Source organism: Anastrepha ludens, chromosome X, assembly GCF_028408465.1.
Source record: "Anastrepha ludens isolate Willacy chromosome X, idAnaLude1.1, whole genome shotgun sequence".
In the NCBI taxonomy this organism is placed as follows: Eukaryota; Metazoa; Arthropoda; class Insecta; order Diptera; family Tephritidae; genus Anastrepha; species Anastrepha ludens.
In genome coordinates, this window is record NC_071503.1 from 97536746 (window position 1) to 97556917 (window position 20172).

Below are 20172 nucleotides of genomic sequence, written 5' to 3' on the forward strand. Positions count from 1 at the left end.
GCTGTATGAGCTTTACGACGACATAGACATAGCGCAGCGAATAAAGATCCAGCGGCTACGTTGGCTGGGTCATGTCGTCCGAATGGATACAAACGCTCCGGCTTTGAAAGTATTCGATGCGGTACCAGCTGGTGGTAGCAGAGAAAGAGGGCGGCCTCCTCTGCGTTGGAAAGATCAGGTGGAGAAGGACTTGGCTTCACTTGGTGTGTCCAATTGGCGCCGGTTAGCACGAGAAAGAAACGACTGGCGCTCTCTGTTAAACTCGGCCAAAATCGCGTAAGCGGTTATAGCGCTAATTAAGAAGAAGAAGAAGAAGAAGTGTTGCGTTAACTAGATTTTCCTGCACTGGCATGCCAAGTTGAGCGGACACTTCATGATTTTCAAAAAACTGGTAGGCAAAAAGGTTTGCTTTTTCATGATTGTTGGTAATGACCTTATCATGATCAGGCTGAGGTGGGATTTGTGTGTGTTGTTTTCCGTAGTGTTTTGCAAATGTTCAAGAAGGGCTTGCTTCGCTTTTCAAACAAGCTAAGCTTCCTTTCACAATTTTCATTTCTATGTATGAATATTTAAGTTAAATTTTTGAAGAATATAGAGCCACTAATTCATGATCTGGTCGTTGTCTGTATATAAACCTTTGCCTACGGTGGTGGTTTCTTGTTTTTATCTATTACGTTTATAATAGAAATAAGTAGTTTTGGGAAATTGGTATTGGAGGCCTTATTGGTACAGAACTTCGAATTGCAATCTTTATGCTATCATAGAAGGTTTCTATATTTTTATCATATTGTTCATGAGAGTTAATATTTTCGAGTTTTATAGATAAAGTATTAAGAGCATTTTTTATGGAGCGATGATAGACATTCTAATTTGTTTTACTGTAATCCATATCAAGATTTTCAGAGTATGCAAAATTCAAATAGAACACAAGTTTAACTGGCAAATGATCAGAACAAATTCATTAAGCGCTATTGGCTGAGTTATATGTAATAGGACTATGAATAAGTTCGTGCGGTTTTTTCGAAATTTTAAACTTTATTGACGTAAAATGGTTACAAATTTAATATTCAAAATATTGTCCATCGCTTACTACTACTTTTTCCCATCTTTCTGGCAATTCACGGATTCCCTTTGTGAAAAATTCGGTCGGTTTTGCCGCAATCCACGAATCGATCCATTTTTTGACTTCATCGTAATTACGGAAGTGCTGGTCAGCCAGGCCATGTTGCATCGATCGGAAGAGATAGTAATCGGATGGCGCAAGGTCTGGACTATACGGCGGGTGGGGTAGGACATCCCATTTGAGCGTTTCTAAGTATGTTTTGACCACTTGTGCAACATGTGGCCGAGCATTGTCATGTTGCAAAATAACTTTGTCGTGTCTATCGGCGTATTGCGGCCGTTTTTCTCGCAGTGCTCGGCTCAAACGCATCAATTGTCGTCGGTAGACATCCCCCGTAATCGTTTCATTCGGTTTCAGTAGCTCATAATACACAACACCCAGCTGGTCCCACCAGATACACAGCATAACCTTCAGGCCATGAATATTCTGCGCCGACGTCGATGTTGAAGCATGGCCAGGGTATCCATACGTTGCCCGACGTTTTGGATTGTCGTAATGGACCCACTTTTCATCGCCAGTCACAATTCGATGCAAAAAACCCTTTCTTTTGTGCCGTTGAAGCAGTTGTTCGCATGCCATAAAACGGCGTTCAACGTCTCTTGGCTTCAATTCATACGGCACCCAATGGCCTACCTTTCGGATCATTCCCATGGCTTTTAAACGTTTGGAAATGGTTGATTGATCAACTCCCAAAGTTTTTGCAACCTCTTCTTGCGTTTGAGCCGGATCTTGATCGAGCAATTCCTCCAATTCGGTATCCATGAACTTTGGCGGCGCACCCTCGCGTTCTTCGTCTTCCAAGCCAAAATCACCACTTTTAAAGCGTGCAAACCACTTCTGGCACGTTCGCTCAGATAGAGCATGCTCACCATAAACTTCCACCAAGATACGATGACTTTCGGCTGCTTTTTTCTTCATATTAAAATAATGAAGAAGAATTCCCCGCAAAAACACATTATTTGGCACGAAATTCGACATTTTCAAGTGTGGTAAAAATATTGTTGTTTACGCTTCAAATAAAAAACTTATACTGACGTGTGTGCCTTACGACAGTAGCTCTCCAATGAATGTTTGGAAATGTGGATCGATGGAATAATAATCAAGTTACGCCATCTGTTGTAAAACCGCACGAACTTATTCATAGTCCTATTAGTTCGAAGGTGTTGTTACGTATCGAGTTAAATAAAACCACCGTCCACTTTAAAAATATATAATTCCTCAGATATTTATGTAATTCAATAATGAAAACTAAAAGAAAAGAATGAATTTCAATTGACACATCCGTGTCGTTCGGCCACTCGATACGAACTCCCTCCGTCGCTCATCTGTCTCTCCTGTTCGGTGTTTCTCCATCGGTTGCACATTACCTAGGCTTGCCATCTATCGTTGACAGCTCGGCCAATCCTGATTGATCGTCTCCCCTGAGCGATTCGTCGTTAACATCTTCGTCAATTGATTCATAGTCATCATCAACGATACTGCTGTCTATCCACGGTTTCATGTTGTCGTTCGTGAATATGCCTGCATAGCGCTTTCGGTGTTTGGGTATATCTGGGAGGTCCTCGACCACATAGCGATCGTTTGGTAAGACCTTTGTCACAACATATGGTCCTTTGTATGCTGGTTCGAGTTTGCGCGAGGTACCAGAGGCTGGGGGTACATGGTCAATCACCACCAGATCTCCTTCATTGTACTGCCTGGGGAATCGATGCTTTGCGTCGAACCTCTGTTTCCATTTCGTTTTTTCTGAATTGATCCGTTCGGCCACGATTTCGAGTTGGACGTCTTCGCGTTCACTCTCGTTGTCATCCTGGTAATCTTGCACAGCTTGAATTAATCGATTTGCTGTTACGTCTCGTAGCCTGAAGTTAAAAACTAGACTATTCGGACTCTGCCTAGTTGTTGCGTTGCTTTGTGAATTAAGACACCATTGAAGTTGCGGTAGTGCCTGGTCCCAGTCTTTATCGTTTCTGATCATACACTTGAGTGAGGTTAGAATCGTCTTATTGACCCGCTCAGCTTGGCCATTGGCTCGGGGCGTACGAACTGCTACTTGGACATGCCGTATGTCGTATTGTTGAACGAAGTTCCGGAATTCCTTCGACGTGAAAGCCGTGCCCCTGTCGGAAATAATTTGCCTTGGGCTTCCATATACCGTAATATATTCTCGTAGGGTTGTAAGTACTGGCGTCGTCTTTGTGTTGCGTACGGCTCGTAATATTACATATTTGGTAAAAGCGCATACAATTACTAATATGTAAAAGTTGCCCCTTTTGCTGCGCACGAATGGCCCTAGATGGTCTAAATGCACGCATCTGAAGGGTATCGGCACAACATCGCTGATGTGTAACTGTGCTTCCCTCTTACCCCCTGTCACTTTATTGATACAACATTCGGGGCATGACGCGATGTAGGATTTAATATATCGTCGCATGCGTGGGAACCAAAATTCTTTCGATACTCGCTCATATGTCTTGTCCAGTCCAAAATGACCGGCTTCATCGTGGCACGATCTCACTAGACGCCACCTCACTCCTCGTGGTACCGCTAGTCGCTTGTTGCCGTCGACTCTACGACATAATCGTTGCCCTAGCAATTCATAGTCATCTTTAAGTTGATGCCCGTTCGGTGCTGACTTCCCATTTAGAACAGCGATGATGTCTTTAAGCACGTCGTCTTGGCGTTGCATTGCTGATATCCAGTCGTTGTCAATCTCGACCACTCGGTATATCGAATCAGCAATCGTTGTCGGTTCCATTGGAGGAAGTGTCGGCCATCTACTTAACCCATCTGCTAACGTATTCTTCGTTCCTGCGCGATGAATGCACGTGAAATCGAACTCTTGAAGTTTGAGCCACCACCTTGCGATCCGAGGTAACAATGGCGTTGTTGCTTTTGTTGCCGCAATAGCGTTACAGTCGGTGATTACTTTAAAGTTATGCCCCAGCAAATACATACGAAAACGTTGCAACGTTTCTACGATTGCTAGAACTTCTAGTTCGTGACTGGCATAGTTACTTTCGGCATCATTGCATTGCCTGCTAAAATAAAACACAGGGTTCCATTCGTTTCCACAATCGTTTTGCAACAATATACCAGATAATCCTAGACTACTCGCATCCGTATGCACTTCGTGTGGTTTCATCGCGTTGTATATCGTTAGTACTGGCTTAGTTGTGATAATCGATTTCAGTTTTCAACAAGATCGTCAGTGGACGTGCTATAATGCTATATTCTTTGACAAATTTTCGGAAATAGCCAGTTACTCCCAGAAATTGTCGTACTGCTTTGATAGTGGTTGGTTTTGGAAACCCTTCAATCACTTTCGTTTTGTTTTCTCCCGGACGTATGCCGTCGGAGTTGATGTCATGACCTAGAAACTGTACTTGCTCAGCCAGAAATGTACTCTTCGAAGGTCTAAGCGTAAGACCCGCTGCGTTCACCGCTTTTAAAAATTCTTTAAGTACATCGATACCTTCGTCAACGGACTTCGTGGCTATGATGACCTCATCCACGTAGCTTACCACTTTGTCCCGATGCTTAAGCGTTTTTATCAAATTTACAACAATCTCCTGGAAGACCATTGGAGCGTTCACCAGACCAAAAGGCATAACGTTGTGTTCAAATAGTCCTTCATGCGTTAAAAATGCAGTATATTTCTTCGATTCTTCGTTCATAGGAACTTGATAATAGCCGGAAGTCATGTCCAGTGTCGTAAAATATTTATTGCCAGCTAGACGTGAAAGCTGTTCCTCCACGATTGGCATAACATAGTTTTTCTTAACCGTGACTTCGTTCAATGCTCGGAAGTCAATACACATTCTACTCTCCCCATTGGACTTCTTAACCAAGAGCACAGACGCAGCGTGTGGAGAATCACTCGGACGAATGATATCGTTGTCCAACAGTTCCTTTAAAATTTCCGATAAAATCGGGCGTTGTGAAAACGGAACCTGGTACCGTTTACCTAAGATCGGCTCTGATGTCGTTACACTTATGGCCATTTGTGCGTTCTTGCACCTACCAATTTGGCTAATGCTTTCTGCAAAACATTGCTTAAACGTTAACAAAAGATTTTCTGTCTTGTTCTTATCTTCTTCCGACAGGCAGCTAGATATATTAAATTCCGTCGGTCTGTCTTCCTCCAGGCGTAGTACCCCATTGCCAATCACCATGTGATACCCGTCCTGCTGTAATACATCGCGACCTAATAAAACATCGTAAGGTAGCATCTCATCCGCAACCATATACAATATGGCTTCTCGTGGAACATTGTCCACCGTAATCTGTATGTTGATCTGTTTCGCGACCTGCACCTTGGATCCTCCAAACCCCGTGAAGCATCTCCGAGTTCCTGTCGTCTGAATATCACCTACTGCCGATGCGCGTATTAATGAGCATACGCTACCAGTGTCAATGAAAGCGTTGAGTTGCCTTCCGTTAAGCTCCACAATTTTCGTAATTGGAGGTGCTCCGTCTCGGTCGGTTTCGTCACCAATCTTCGCAACTGAAGTCTTTTTGTTACAATTCTTGGCTTCATGATCCGTCTTCTTGCATATGGTACACCTTGGTTTTCGCTGTGGTCGTTGGCACTTGGCTGCAATGTGACCATAATCATTGCAGTTGAAACATTTTATCTGTGTCAGATTCGGTTTTGGTTTCTCTTCGGCTCTTAGTGTTTGCTGAGTTTCCGTCACTGGACTCACCGATACATTGCTGACTGTCGTTAAATTTTTGAGTGCCACCAACAATTGGCTACACGTCGCAAAATTCATCGTTGCCAAAGTTTTTGTTAAAATACTATCGTTCAGCCCACCGATAATATGCATGTTGATGGATACATCGTCCACCCCACCTTGTCGACCTATCGTTAACATGGCATAATAATACTCCAAATAGTTTTCGTTGGGTTTACGTTTGCGTTTCATAAGAGTCTTATGAGTTTCAGCCGCATTCTGTGTTGACGGAAAGTCTGTTTCAAATGCGTGCACAAATTGTGACCAAGAACTAAAAACATTTTGTGCATCCAGCCACTGCTTGGCCATACCTTTCATTTTGTGCTGGACTGCAATCAAAATCATCTCTTCCCTCCAACCATAGCATTGTTGTAATTGTTGAGTTCGACTTATAAATTGCCTTGAGGTCGTAGTTCCTTTTATTGGGTCGAATTCAGGCATTACCCCTATCATATCCTGAATTCTCATGGTTGGACCTGATGGCGTTCGTAACTCCTCCGCAGACTCCCAGCTCGCAACACTTGAGCTTGGCCTACCATCATTGTTGTTTATCGTTTGCTGATTTGCTTCATTACGTGGTATGACCTCTGGGTTACGATTCATGGTGCCAATAGCTAATGTTAGCCCTGCCATTGCCTCTTTCAAACTATTCAATTGCGTGCGTAAGTCGTTTGAGGACACCGCACTATCGTCTTCAAGCTCCATCGGATCTACCTCATCGGTACCCAAAACTTCTTGCAACTTTTCAATTTTAATTGCTTTAGCGCCTGTGGTTGGTAAATCATTTGCCCTTAATAACGTGTTCAGTTGTACGACCCTTAGAGTGTTTAACTTGATCATGGTGAAAAATAAAATTTTAGTAGAAACCCACTATTCTTAAAATAATATATTTCACCGTCCTTTTATTCAGGCTCCACTGTACTTTATTCGCCTCTATTTCGTTGTCTCTTCTTTACTCGCCACTACCTCGTCTTGCTAATTCAATTGGAATCGTCGCTCGCACGTCAATCAACTAGTGTCTGTATGTATGCGTATTCAAATTTGAACGTCCGCCCGTACAAGCAGAGAAGTTGAAAAAGCGTCGTTTTATAGCTGCGCAGTCGGGACTATGCCACGCAGTCGCCTTCGTGTATAGCACACTTGCCTTCGTTGATTTGTCTTTGCCAATATCGGCAAACACACTATACGCTGACTGTTGAGACTCTTACCCAGACGTTGTAATTGCTCCGTTTGTCGTTCCTTTTACTACGCTGGCGTTTTGCTTTGGCTTCGTTTCGCAGTACTCGGCTGCCGTTGACAATCTTCTCTATTCCCTGACGACGCGCCGTTTTGCTATTTCGTGCACGTTTGCGCTGCCGTTGAATGTGGAAGCTTCCCGTCGTTTGTGTGTTTGTACACCTTTGCCGCAGCGTTGAAATTTTTCCTTTCGTTGTAGGCGTATGGATATCAAATCCACTTCTGACTTGTTACGTATCGAGTTAAATAAAACCACCGTCCACTTTAAAAATATATAATTCCTCAGATATTTATGTAATTCAATAATGAAAACTAAAAGAAAAGAATGAATTTCAATTGACACATCCGTGTCGTTCGGCCACTCGATACGAACTCCCTCCGTCGCTCATCTGTCTCTCCTGTTCGGTGTTTCTCCATCGGTTGCACATTACCTAGGCTTGCCATCTATCGTTGACAGTGTTAACCTGCTAAATGATGATATATGTACATATATGTAGGGTGGTTTGGATATGAAACTGGTATTGGAAAGAATGTAGTAAATTCATTCAAAATATTCCCCCATTGCTCCCGAGCAGCCTCAATCCCTATGCTTACTATTAAATTCCCCACAAAAAACAAAGTCTCCCTCAATAGCGAAAAGCTTTCTCAAATCTTTTTTATATTTATTCTTCAATTTCAGAGTATTACTACCCCCCGAAAAGTGGGAGCTGAAAAGTTTAATGGTTTTCTTTTTCTGAGGAAACAATTTCAATTCCTATATATTTCCACTACTTCGGTATTTATATTAGGTATTATAGTAAAAAGTAATACCTTTCTTAACTAATATGGCAACACCACCACCTGTATTGATTTCTTTGTCCTTACGTATACAAATATAATAAGGGTGGCATAGCTTGCCTGAGTGTTTCAGACAAGATTCAGATAGTATACAAACTTCAATATCGTTTTTAACCCGATAATTAAAAAGTTCGATAAGATTAGTGCGGATGCTACGGCAATTCCAGAATATTACTTTTAATTTAAATGAGTACTGTAATGTACATTACTTATGAGTAGAATACAGAAACTTAATTACTAATTGTGCGATTGTATTAAATTTCTCATATTTTGTTGCACATTCTTTTTATTTTAGTATAAGCTCAAAAGTTAGCTCAGTAATCTCTTTCTTAATAAAGAGGCTGTTGTTACATGCGTGATCGGCTATTGAAGTATTGGGCGACCTTCCTGCGGCTTAGTTGTTGTTCAAGCTAGGCTCGTCGAATGCTCTCTGGAGAGAGATGGAAATTGTGAGTGGGAAAAGTCTAGTTTCGCTTCCGTATGGGCTTTTTGTAAAAGCATAGAATGTGGTGCTGGAGAGCGGAGAGAAAATCTCTTTGATTCTCAAAAACATGACACGGTTGAGACACGTGGGTTCATTTGATTTCGGATTGTTATTATCGTACTCTGTCCACACTGATGCAGTCTGAAGTTTTTTGCCTTCCAGCACAGTTCGCACAATTTGTTTTCACAAAACAACCACGTTTGCCATGCACATACATTTGGCAGTTCCGGCACTGAATAATGTTGTTTTTTATCTTCCGTTGAATGTCCTAACTTACAATAATACAAAAATGTGATATTACTTGTCGTTTAAGATCATGCAATTTTACTGAGCCGCACTCAAAATGTAGAACATAAAGAGTGTCTTAATAATGTTCAAATGTTTTGGTAACTATTTTGACCTCTTTGCACTTGAAACCCAGAGACATTAATTCATATTTCACTTTGACTGTGGTTTCATTTTCGAGGCCAGAACTGCACTAAATGACCTTTCATTTTTAAGGTCATGTGTAAAGAGCTGACACGACTTATCTTTTAACACTTCTTTGATTTTGTTAAACGAGTCATTTGATTCGATGTGATATTACTTGTCGTTTAAGATCATGCAATTTTACTGAGCCACACTCAAAATGTAGAACATAAAGAGTGTCTTAATAATGTTCAAATGTTTTGGTAACTATTTTGATATCTTTGCACTTGAAACCAAGAGACATTAATTCATATTTCACTTTGACTATGGTTTCATTTTCGACACCCCAACTGCACTAAATGACCTTTCATTTTTAAGGTCATGTGTAAAGGGCTGACACGACTTATCGTTTAACACTTCTTTGATTTTGTTAAACGAGTCATTTGATTCGCTAATAATTTTAATGCTAATTGAAATTTTAATATTAAAAGTTCTTTATGTATTCACTATCTCGCATTAAAACCTTAATAGGTGAAAGCACAACTTTTGGTGATGTAATATTTTGGCATTTTCAACGTGCTTCGTATCAATGTATTCATCTTTGAGAGCTTGTAAAGGCATCCATTTATTTAGTATTTTTGCATCATGCCGAAGATGCATAAGATCTCGATCCTAATTTGAATCCACGTATTCATATATTGGAGTGTCTCCATATTGCGAATTTAGTTGGTTGGGCACCTTGTGATTTCCTAAAAATGTTTCGAATGTTTTTATCACAATATTTTACAAGTGTTCCAGTTTCTCATTCCAGTTGGCATTTCCATACTGAAAGATCTATTTGCGGACTTGCACAGAGCATTGTTTTACAACTTCGCGATCAGATAGCTGTCTGTAATGACTCCATTGTCTACAGCAGGGGTCTCCAAACTGCGGCCCGCGGGCCAAATCCGGCCCGCTAGTGGAATCCATCCGGCCCGCAACAGATTAAAACTAGTGTCATCAATATGGCCCACGACAGCTAATATTTTACTGTTGGTACTATTGCTGTTATAATTTTAGTGGAGGAGAATGAAAGTACCTAAGCATATTAATAACTAAAAAATAATTAATTGAAATTTTTCCCAGTAATAAAAGAAAAAAATGCTAATGAGATTTATGTAGTTGTGATTTTCCACCGACCATTGATTGAAGTTGCGGATTAATTTTACTTCTAGCAATTATTAAAAGAGATTTAAGATACTGATCGGTTAATTTAGATCTGTAAACATTCTTTGTGTATTTCATCTTGGAAAACGTTTTCTCACACAAGTACGTAGTACCAAAAACAGAAAACAATCCACGAGCAAACTTATGCAAATTATCAAACTGTGTCAGTGGAAGACTCTTATAAAATTCCAACAAAGATGAATTTTTATATTTGTTCTTAAACATATCACTGCACTGTAAATCAATAATTTCCATTTGGATTTCCGGAGCCAGGGTTTCAATGTCAGAATCAAAAGGATTTTGAAAACGCTTAATTTCATTCGCAATGGCATGAAAGTCTGAGAAACGACTATCGAAATTATTGTTCAAAGTACTTAAAGTTTTGACTGCAAAATCGACGGAAAATTCTGTCTCTGTAGTGCGCTGCTGAATATTTCACATGTTTTAAATTGTGTGAAATATTTTTTACGTAATTGCGATTGAAATAGTATTATTTTGTACTTGAACGATTTGATATTGGTGTATGAATCAGGGAGAAGCTGATTTTGTCCTTGCAATCTCAAACTCAGTTCATTCATATAATTTGTCAAATCGACATAGAATGCTAATTTCCAAAGCCATTCACTATATCCTAATTCGACACAAGGGCGATGCTTCTCATTCAAAAAAATTTCGATCTCTTCTCGAAGTTCAAAAAAGCGCTTAAGGACTTTTCCGCAACAAAGCCAGCGTACGGCAGTATGATATGGCAAGTCATTTTCTCTAATCTCTTCAATAAACTCCCGGAATTGTCGATGATTCAGCCCTGTGGATCTGATGAAGTTGATAACGTTTCGTATGTCAACTTGTCTATCAGACCGACTAACGGACTGACTATTCCCTTATGCCTACCCCCTGTAACCCCTGTCCCATTGTCGGATTTTGGATGGCAGAAAATCAAGAAAAATAGAAATATTTTGCCTAAAACTGATTCAGAACTTCGTTGCCAAATTTCTTGACATCCTCTATTCATGAATTTATTTCTGTTGTCTTCAGAAGAAAAAATAACAATAAAAAATTTCCTAAATATGTCACCTGTTGTGTATAGCTGAAATAGATATGACGTAATATAGTACATAGTAGCACTACTTCCTACTAGATGTCTGTTTGCTTAGGTGTGCAGAAAAATTAAAATTGTTTTTGCCGTTGCAACATTCCGAAAAAATTATTATGTCCCTAGGGTTTCAAAGTTGCGAGAGCCATGGCCCTAAGGCTTCAAAGTTTGAAGACCCCTGGTCTACAGTAATAGTTTCTTGTTTTAATTATATCTGAAATGTATTGAGGTAGTTTGAGAAATTTGGTCTTTAAAGTTCTAAGTGGAACTGAACTTCATACTGCTGCCACTATTTTATCACTGAACTTTATCACGTGGAACTAATTAAATCAAGGTTGGTTGACAAAGTACATACAATGTTTTAATGAGGATTGATAAATCTTCCAGTTTGTCGTATAGTAGTCCATTATAAGATTGTCGATATGTTTGAAATTTAGATTAGTGGCTGAGATATATACGTAGGTATATTCGAGAGTAGTCTAGCGTAAGTGCACTAGCCTGCCATCCCAGAGGTTGTGGGTTCGAATCCCACGTAAAGCACGGTCCTTGCACTTTACCAAATTTACCTACTTTCCCTGTTTCTAAAATAAAAAAAAATAAAAAATAATAAAAATTAAAAAATTCCTCCAGTTCCATTCCTCAACCCCAAAAAATTATCCTTTCCATCCTTACTCCCGCACAATAGTCTGTGCATTATTTGCACTGTGGCTGCTATAACAAACAAAAAAAAAGGAAAACACACAGTTATACAATGCATCAGTGGCGCCAGCAAGAGGAAGCGGGCGACCGCGGTAATAGCGCAGACACACGAAATTTAGCGAAGTCTTCACCCATCTGTGCGATCCTTCTGCCAGAAAAATGGGAGTCACAGATGGCGCTCCAAGCAGCAGAAGGCGTTGTTCCTAAGGCACTACTTAGGACTGGTAGCGGCAGGCTAATCACCTACCCTGTCAGAAATCAAAGCAGATTAACGAAATCAACGCAAGACTGAGTCTTGTCGAGGCCCTATGCTCCCGAGAAGAGTGAACAAGGAACAAAAATATAAACACATATTCGAGAGTATATATATATATATATATATATAATTGGCGCGTTTGGGGTGTTAGGCCGAGCTCCTCCTCCTATTTGTGGCTTGCGTCTTGATGTTGTTCCACAAATGGAGGGACCTACAGTTTCAAGCCGACTTCGAACGGCAGATATTTTTATGAGGAGCTTTTTCGTGGCAGAAATTTGCCATTGCCTGCCGAGGGGCGACCGCTATTAGAAAAATGTTTTTCATAACTTTGGTGTTTCTCCGAGATTCGAACTTACGTTCGCTCTGTGAATTCCGGATAGTATCTAGTCACGCACCAACCTATTCGGCTACGGCGGCCGTCGAAAGTACCTAGTCAATATTGGATAGGGAAGACCTACTAGATGAAGGTATATATGTTGCATCATTTGAGTAGAAAGCCTTGGAAAAAAACGCGGTAAATTCTTTGAGTATATTTCCCCAAGTATTTGCTTTCAAACAACCCTAGTTGCGATCCTTACTATTAAAACCCCAGCAAAAAATGTACGATTCATGTTGAAATTGTCTTATGCTTTTTTGCAACTATTCCGGAGTTCTCAAGTATTTGTTCCACCTGGAAGGTAAGTTCTAAAAGTTTACATGATTTATCGTCAGTGGAGGTTATTTCAATTTCAATATTTTCAACTATTTATGTATTAATATTTATGATATTGAATTGCATATTTTTAACAAATATGGCAACACCACCACCTACTCGAATTTCTGTGTTTTTACGCACACATACATTTTTAGGATGATACAATATCAGAATGCTTTTGCCACACTTCCGAGAGCATACATACATACATTAACATTAGTTTTGGTTAAAAAAATCAAAAAGTTCCATAAACTTATTACAGATACTGTGACAGTTCCAGAAAAATATTTTCAGGTGAGATACAGACATTGCTTATTACTAGAGTACAGAAACTTAACTGCTAATTGTGCGATAGCGTTAAATTGCTCATATTTAGTTCTTCATTCTTTAAGTTTTTCTATTAATTTAAAAGTCAGTGCAGTGATTTTCCTCCCAGTGAATAAATTGCTGCGGTCACACCTGGCTCAAAGGTCTGAGCTATTGGGGAACGCCGCGTTAGCACTCCACCAGATTCCACCGCCCTTCCAGATTCCAGTCTCTCCGTATAATAGTGTGAAAAGGTTTTACGTCACGCTTGCGATCGTGCAGTTTAACTGAGCCCCGTTCGAAGTATTCAATTTAAGGAGTGTCTCTGCAGCCTTCGAAAGTCGTTAAAACGTGCATGATTTTAGTAATATAAAGGAAATAGTTGATTCACTTATTATTTTAACACCGATGGAAATTTTTTATGAAAGAATCAATTATTCTTTTTTGTACTAAAAGGTTCTTAATAGTCACTATTTTGCGCGAGAACCTTAATAGGCGGAAGCACTTCTTTTATAGCTTTATTTTGTTGACTAGTTTCATTACTTTCCATGTCACTTTCAATCACTTCCAGAGTCTGTAAAGGTGTCCAGAAGTTTGACCTGTTAACATTCTTATCACTCGCACTTGGAGTATTTTAATACGTTCACATATAAGTAGATATAATAGCTTAACTTCCAATCCGTAATTAAAAAGCGATATTTCCCATACAAAATTTCTCTCCCAAAATCTGAGATTATAAAATAATCCTAGATAATAACCCTACTTTTTGACATACAACCCTGTGTTATCGATAATTATTATTACGAATGTAAGGAGAAACATCAAAACAAAAGCTAAATGAAATGGACGCCGGCAGTGGGAACAGGTCTGTAAACATAATTCTAATAAATTTTTTGTTAAATATAGGGTTTTCCAAACAGAGATACTATTTTAATATTCAAAGAAAAATGCATATACATTAGGCCGGGTCGATTTGTGGGGAGGCAAAAAAATCGCCCATTGCTCTGTGAAAATCATATTCTAGGGATCAAAATAAGAAGCTTTGCCGAAGGAACCATACCTCTAAAACGAATTCTGATGTCCTCCAATTTGGGTCGAACTTTTGGGTAGAGGCCTTTTAAGAAATGCGAGTTTTTTGCAACCATTTCAACAATTAAGGTATCACTGGAATGCACCGCAACCCCTTTTAAACAATGAAGGTATCACTGTGACACAATTGCAGATCGTAAAATTGCTTGTGTTGTTTTTTTAAGCAACCACAAGACACAGCAGGTAGAATTGAAATTACCATTTCATTCTTATTACCTCGTCTCGTATACCATATATAACGCAACAGTTTTTGTGAATGCACTAAGTCGTTGTGAAGAACTCAAAGTGTGATGTGCTCATTTCAGATAAAAAGAGGTGTGTGTGTCAGCTCCGACACGCGACTGGAGTTTACTTCTTAAGAACGATTACCGTGATATTTAAAAATATATTTAATATGCAAAAGGAGTAAATGAAGACCTTTTCTATATTACTGGAAAAATATAAATTTATTTATTCTATTCGCTATAGTAAGCCACCTGGAATGAAAAATTTTTTTGGGGTTTTTCTTTTTTGAGCTGTCGTTGCAATGTGCACTTATAATAGCACTACAAATATCAAATAGGTATTTTTGATCCGTACTTAAATCTTTTTCACTGGATATATCTGGTAGTGTGAATATAATTGGTTTATAATTGACGAAGGAAAGCTTCTCACAATCCTTCAATTGTTTCTCTATTTCATATTAAAGCTTTCAGACGTAGAGCCATCAATGTATTCAAACAAATGTCTAAGCGGTAGTTCATTGGCGTGTAATTGGCAGATGAACCATTGTAAGGGTTTTTGAAGACAATCTCCTCCAAAGGTTCAGACGATATAACTGGTATATGTAGGTTCTCAACGAACGCACAAGCACTAGATAGGAAACGGAAATAAGCACCAAAATGTGGGCAGTGTTATTTCTGACTAGAAATTAGCAACCAAAAGGAAATATATATTTCCTACAAGTTTGCACCAACAACCAAGCGCTACATGGCAGGCAGTGCTATTTCTCACTGGAAATTAGGAACCACAGGGAAATATATATTTCCTACAAGTTTGCACCAACAACGAAGCGCTACAAGGTATGCAGTGCTTTTTCTCACGAGAAATCAGCACCCACAAGGAAAATATATTTCCTACAAGTTTGCACCAACAAACAAGCGCCACAAGGTATGCAGTGCTTTTTCTCACTAGAAATTAGCACCCACAAGGAAAATATATTTCCTACAAGTTTGCACCAACAAACTAGCGCCACAGGGTAGGCAGTGCTTTTTCTCACTATAATATAGAAGAAGGGCAATGGTCACTTAAGTCAGCGTACACTTCCGTCAGCGATTCACACGATTTTACTACCCATATTTTTTTCATACCGTGGGCCTTATAAGGCGTTTTTTAATAGGTGCGCTTCAACTTTTTTCCGATAGGGAGGGCGAACGACGCAATATTTTTTATTTTTCGCTTGTCATTTGTAAACTTCATTAGTATACATTTCATCATGGAACGCTACACACTTGAGCAACGATTGCAAATCGTGGAAAATTTTTATGAAAATAAGCGTTTTGTTGCTGCTACTTTAAATCCAAATAATTCAAAAAAATCATCTTCAGTGATGAAGCTCATTTTTGGCTCAATGGCTTTGTCAACAAGCAAAATATGCGTTACTGGGCAGAAAGCAAGCCACACGTGATTCATGAGGCACCGTTGCATCCCGAAAAAATCACTGTTTGGTGCGGTTCATATGCCGGCGGCGTAATTGGCCTATATTTTTTCGTTGACGAGAACGATCGCCACGTTACTGTGAATGGAAATCGATACCGCGACATGATAATCGATTATTTTTGGCCGCAATTGAATGGTATGGACTTAGGCGACATGTGGTTTCAACAGGACGGGGCCACAAGCCACACAGCACACGCTACAATTGATTTGTTGAAGAGTAAGTTCGATGAGCGGATTTTATTGCAGAAATGGACCGGTCGAATGGCCGCCGCGCTCGTGTGATTTGACGCCTCTAGACTATTTTCTTTGGAGTTATGTGAAGTCATTGGTCTACAGTAACAAGCCGGCGACGATTTGAGAGCTGAGAGCCAATATTGAACGCGAAATTGCTGGAATTTCGGCCGATTTATGCAAAAGAGTGGTCGAAAATTGGGTTCAACGATTGGACTTCGTGAAACGTGCACGCGGTGATCATGCAAAAGAAATCGAATTTCATACTTAAATGTATATGTTCAAACTCGATAATAAAAAAAATTTGTGAAAAAAGTCAAACCGTTTGTGTTTTATTCAAAAAAGTTCAAAAGTTGAAGCGCTCTTACTGAAAAACGCTTTATATCGTTTCTTAAGGAGTAAACTCCAAAAACTATTTAAAAAAAAAATAATAAGTGAAGTGACCATTCCAAATCAAAAAGTTTGCAATGAATCCACTATCCTCTACACCGCAAAATGAAGCAACTACATCAACAACTATCGAAAACCCAATGAGTCTTATAGCCAAGCATGATGTTACTGTTTTTGGTGTGTCTACTGATTTAACTGATCTTAATTTACCAACCCATCCGGATATCTTGAGATATTATTTTTACTTAAGCGAACGTGCTAAAACAGAACAAAAAAAGTTTTCCCATAAATCATTCACTATTCAAGTACATTGGAATTTGGGAAAAACTCGGTATGGAAATAATGCTGAAGTGAATTTAATAAATTGAATAAATTGCTTGACAAGTATCAAGAGCAAATCAAGAGAAGAAACAACACCCAACAATTTACAGAGTATGTAACATCTCTGGAAACAATTTTTTACACGGGAATATGTAAATGCGATTTGAAGGCAGCTCCATGTGCATGCGGCTGGGTTCCCGAACGCCTCAAAGAGTTCATGCACGATCAACATAATCAGAGAAGAGTAACAATGGATGCATTTGTGATGGAAACTGAAGAGCAAGGAGCAACGTCTATGTCATCAATGCCAACATACCAAGATCCCGATGATTCAACATACGCACCGCCACCGGTTCAAGAAGATATGGATAGAAGCACAAGTTCACAATACACAGAGAGATACGATTGTTTTAACTTTACCTTGGTATGTGACAGATTTGGTGTGCCTGACAGAGTAGCATCAGCATTGGGAACCGCTCTTTTGCAAGATTTTAAAATTAAACATAAGCATGGGGAACCTCTCATCATGGATAAAACGAAAGTTCGCAGAGAAAAAGAGAAATGCAGACAAGAAGTGCTTCGCAAACGGTTAGATGATACCAATTTGTTAGCGTTTTCATTCGATGGCAGAAAAGATGATACTTTAACAATAGATAAAATTGATGAGAAGTATCATACTAGGATGGTAAAAGAACCTCATCTTGTTATTTTGAGAGAACCCAATTCTGAATTGATTTGTTACGTAAGACTGGAACATGAAACCGCTGAATACAAAACCACCAAATTAAATGGTTTTTTCAACGATAAAAATATATCACTGGATGCATTAATTGGAATATGCACTGACGGTGAGCCAACAAACACTGGCCCACACGGTGGAATTATACGACGATTCGAATTGCTGTTAAAAAGACCATTGCATTGGTTTGTTTGCCTTCTACACTTCAACGAACTTCCGTTTCGGCATTTGTTTGAAGCTTTGGATAAATCAACCAGCACTGGACCAAGATCGGCAACCAGAAAACTGAGCCGTCAAATCGAAACTTGTGAAACTCTTCCTGTAAGTTATTGCTATCACTCATTTATTATAATTGTCAACCATTTTTAATTATTTATTATTATATATTTTCAGGTGGTGGACGGTTTCCAGAAAATTGAGTTGCAAAATATGCCCCCTGCTCCAGAAAAAATTGAATTTTCCACCGGATCGAAATACTTATACCAGAGAATGTTAATGGAATGAGAAGGAGCAAATGTTAAATGAGATTTTTTCGAGTACTAATTTGTAGATTCATACTAAGGGATTTTCAAACTCAACTTACCGCACTAGTGGGGGATTGCAGATATTTACCACGCTAGTGGAGGGTTTCTATATTTACTTACCACGCTAGGACAGGAATTCAGATTTTTTCTGCGTTTACCACACTACTAAGGGATTTCATAAGATTGATTTTTATATAAATCAATCAAAACAGAAAATATGTACATATGTATGTCTTTAATTCTTTCATCAAATCCAAATTATATTGATGAGAAAATATCATTCTAATATCCGTCCAGAAAGCCAAACGCGCATACACACATACATATGCATACAAACTTTCAACTAACGCAGAAAATATATATATAAAACTGCGAATCGCATAAATGAGTGATTTAGAAAAGTTCATTAGTAATTGTAGTTTAGCGCAATCGTGAAAGACGTGTCGTGTATGCAGTACATCGTCCCATATTTGACTCAGGTTCAAGTCCCTTAAGTATTTTTCTATGTTCGATATTTTTATTTCATTTTTTATATTTGGCTTAATTAGAATTGATTTAAAATAGTGTATTCAGCTTTTCTAGTACCTGTTATTTATAAATTTATTTTCTATATAAAATTATTCCTACTTCTTTTGAATTGATTTACATGTAAAACAGCCATAAAGGCAATGCATCCCAGCAAGAAGAGTCTCGGTCACGTTACCGACACGCGTGACCGTTAAACGGTCACCAAACATTGCTATTTACAATCACTTTGTTAAGAGCGTTGGGAAAATCGTGCCAAAAACTTTGTGTACGTGTGATTTTCTATCCCTTTTATACATATGGATTCGTTTCAGTGCCAGTTACATTAAAAACGTAGCGACAAACAAAATAACTTGTAGGCCAGCGCCGACAGCATAGTGCGATAGCCGAGCGGCTAGCAATGTGGGCTTCCGATCCAAAACCCTTGGTTAGAATCACAAAAAAAAAATTTTTTTTATACATTTATTTTATTTTGTTTTATGATATGTTTATGAGGAGCTTTTTTTCATGGCAGAAATATACTCTGTGTTTTGCCATTGCCTGCTGAGGGGCGACCGCTATTAGACAAATGTTTTCCTTAATTTTGGTGTTTTCACCGAGATTCGAACTGACGTTCTCTCTGTGAATTCTGAATAGTAGTCACAAACCAAGCTATTCGGCTACGGTGTTTATTTACTTTTGCTGATGCAAAAATGACGAAAAATATATGAATAAAGTTTGCTTACTGCTCACACATTTTCCAGAGGTGACGGAGAACCGATTTTCAAACAAATACGAGTGCATATGTGTTTGTAACATACAAAAAAGTTTAATTGTGTTAGAGTTTCGGTCACGCAGGTTTTGCTTGGATATGAATATGCATTCATATATGTATGCATGTACTTAATCTCTTTAGTCAAATCTGAACTATTTACATACACATATGGGCGAGAAAATATTCTAATATCCATCCAGAAAGCCTAACGCGCATACTCACATATGTGTATAAATATATGTACAAACTACCACCATTCTAACAAATTATGTATTATCGTCCTATGGTACTAAACAGCTCATTAGTGTTATTTAAATATACTGGTTTTCAATCTTCTTATTTCATATCAACTCACTCTCAATCTCAGTGTAATAAAAATAAATCGATCGCTTAGAGAATGTTAGAGAGTTGCAAGTCGAGTCAGTCTTCGTCTAATATATTGTCGGAATAAGTCGATGTCAACTATTTTTATGTTAATAAAATATATGTGAAGTTTTGACAAAAAATTAAATGCTTTTATTCCTGATATTAAACCAGGAACCGGAAACCTAAATGGCGACGAGGGAAAAAAGCGCCAAAAAATAAGAACATTAATAGACGGAGAGCTGGCAACATAGATAGTGCCCGCATCAGGTACATGGCTAATTTATTTTTAAAATAATAGTATTAGTGTAGACGAATATAAAAATGAATGTCTGCCATTGCAAAACTGGGGCGCAAAGGGGGGATACGTAGTCAAAGAGGTGAATTTTGGGTGGGAAAAAATTCATAAGGTACAGGGATTCTATGTACGGGAAAAGTTTGGTTATATATTTGAGAAAGT

The 20172-nt window shown here is 38.8% G+C and overlaps 1 protein-coding gene across 1 annotated transcript; it reads left to right on the forward strand.

Annotated features, from left to right (window-relative positions):
- Positions 1–17024: 17024 nt before the first annotated feature.
- Positions 17025–18050, forward strand: LOC128870402 (uncharacterized). Its single transcript, XM_054113016.1, has 2 exons — positions 17025–17867; positions 17940–18050. The coding sequence occupies exons 1-2, from the start codon at positions 17025–17027 to the stop codon at positions 18048–18050; spliced, it is 954 nt and encodes a 317-aa protein (XP_053968991.1).
- Positions 18051–20172: the final 2122 nt, after the last annotated feature.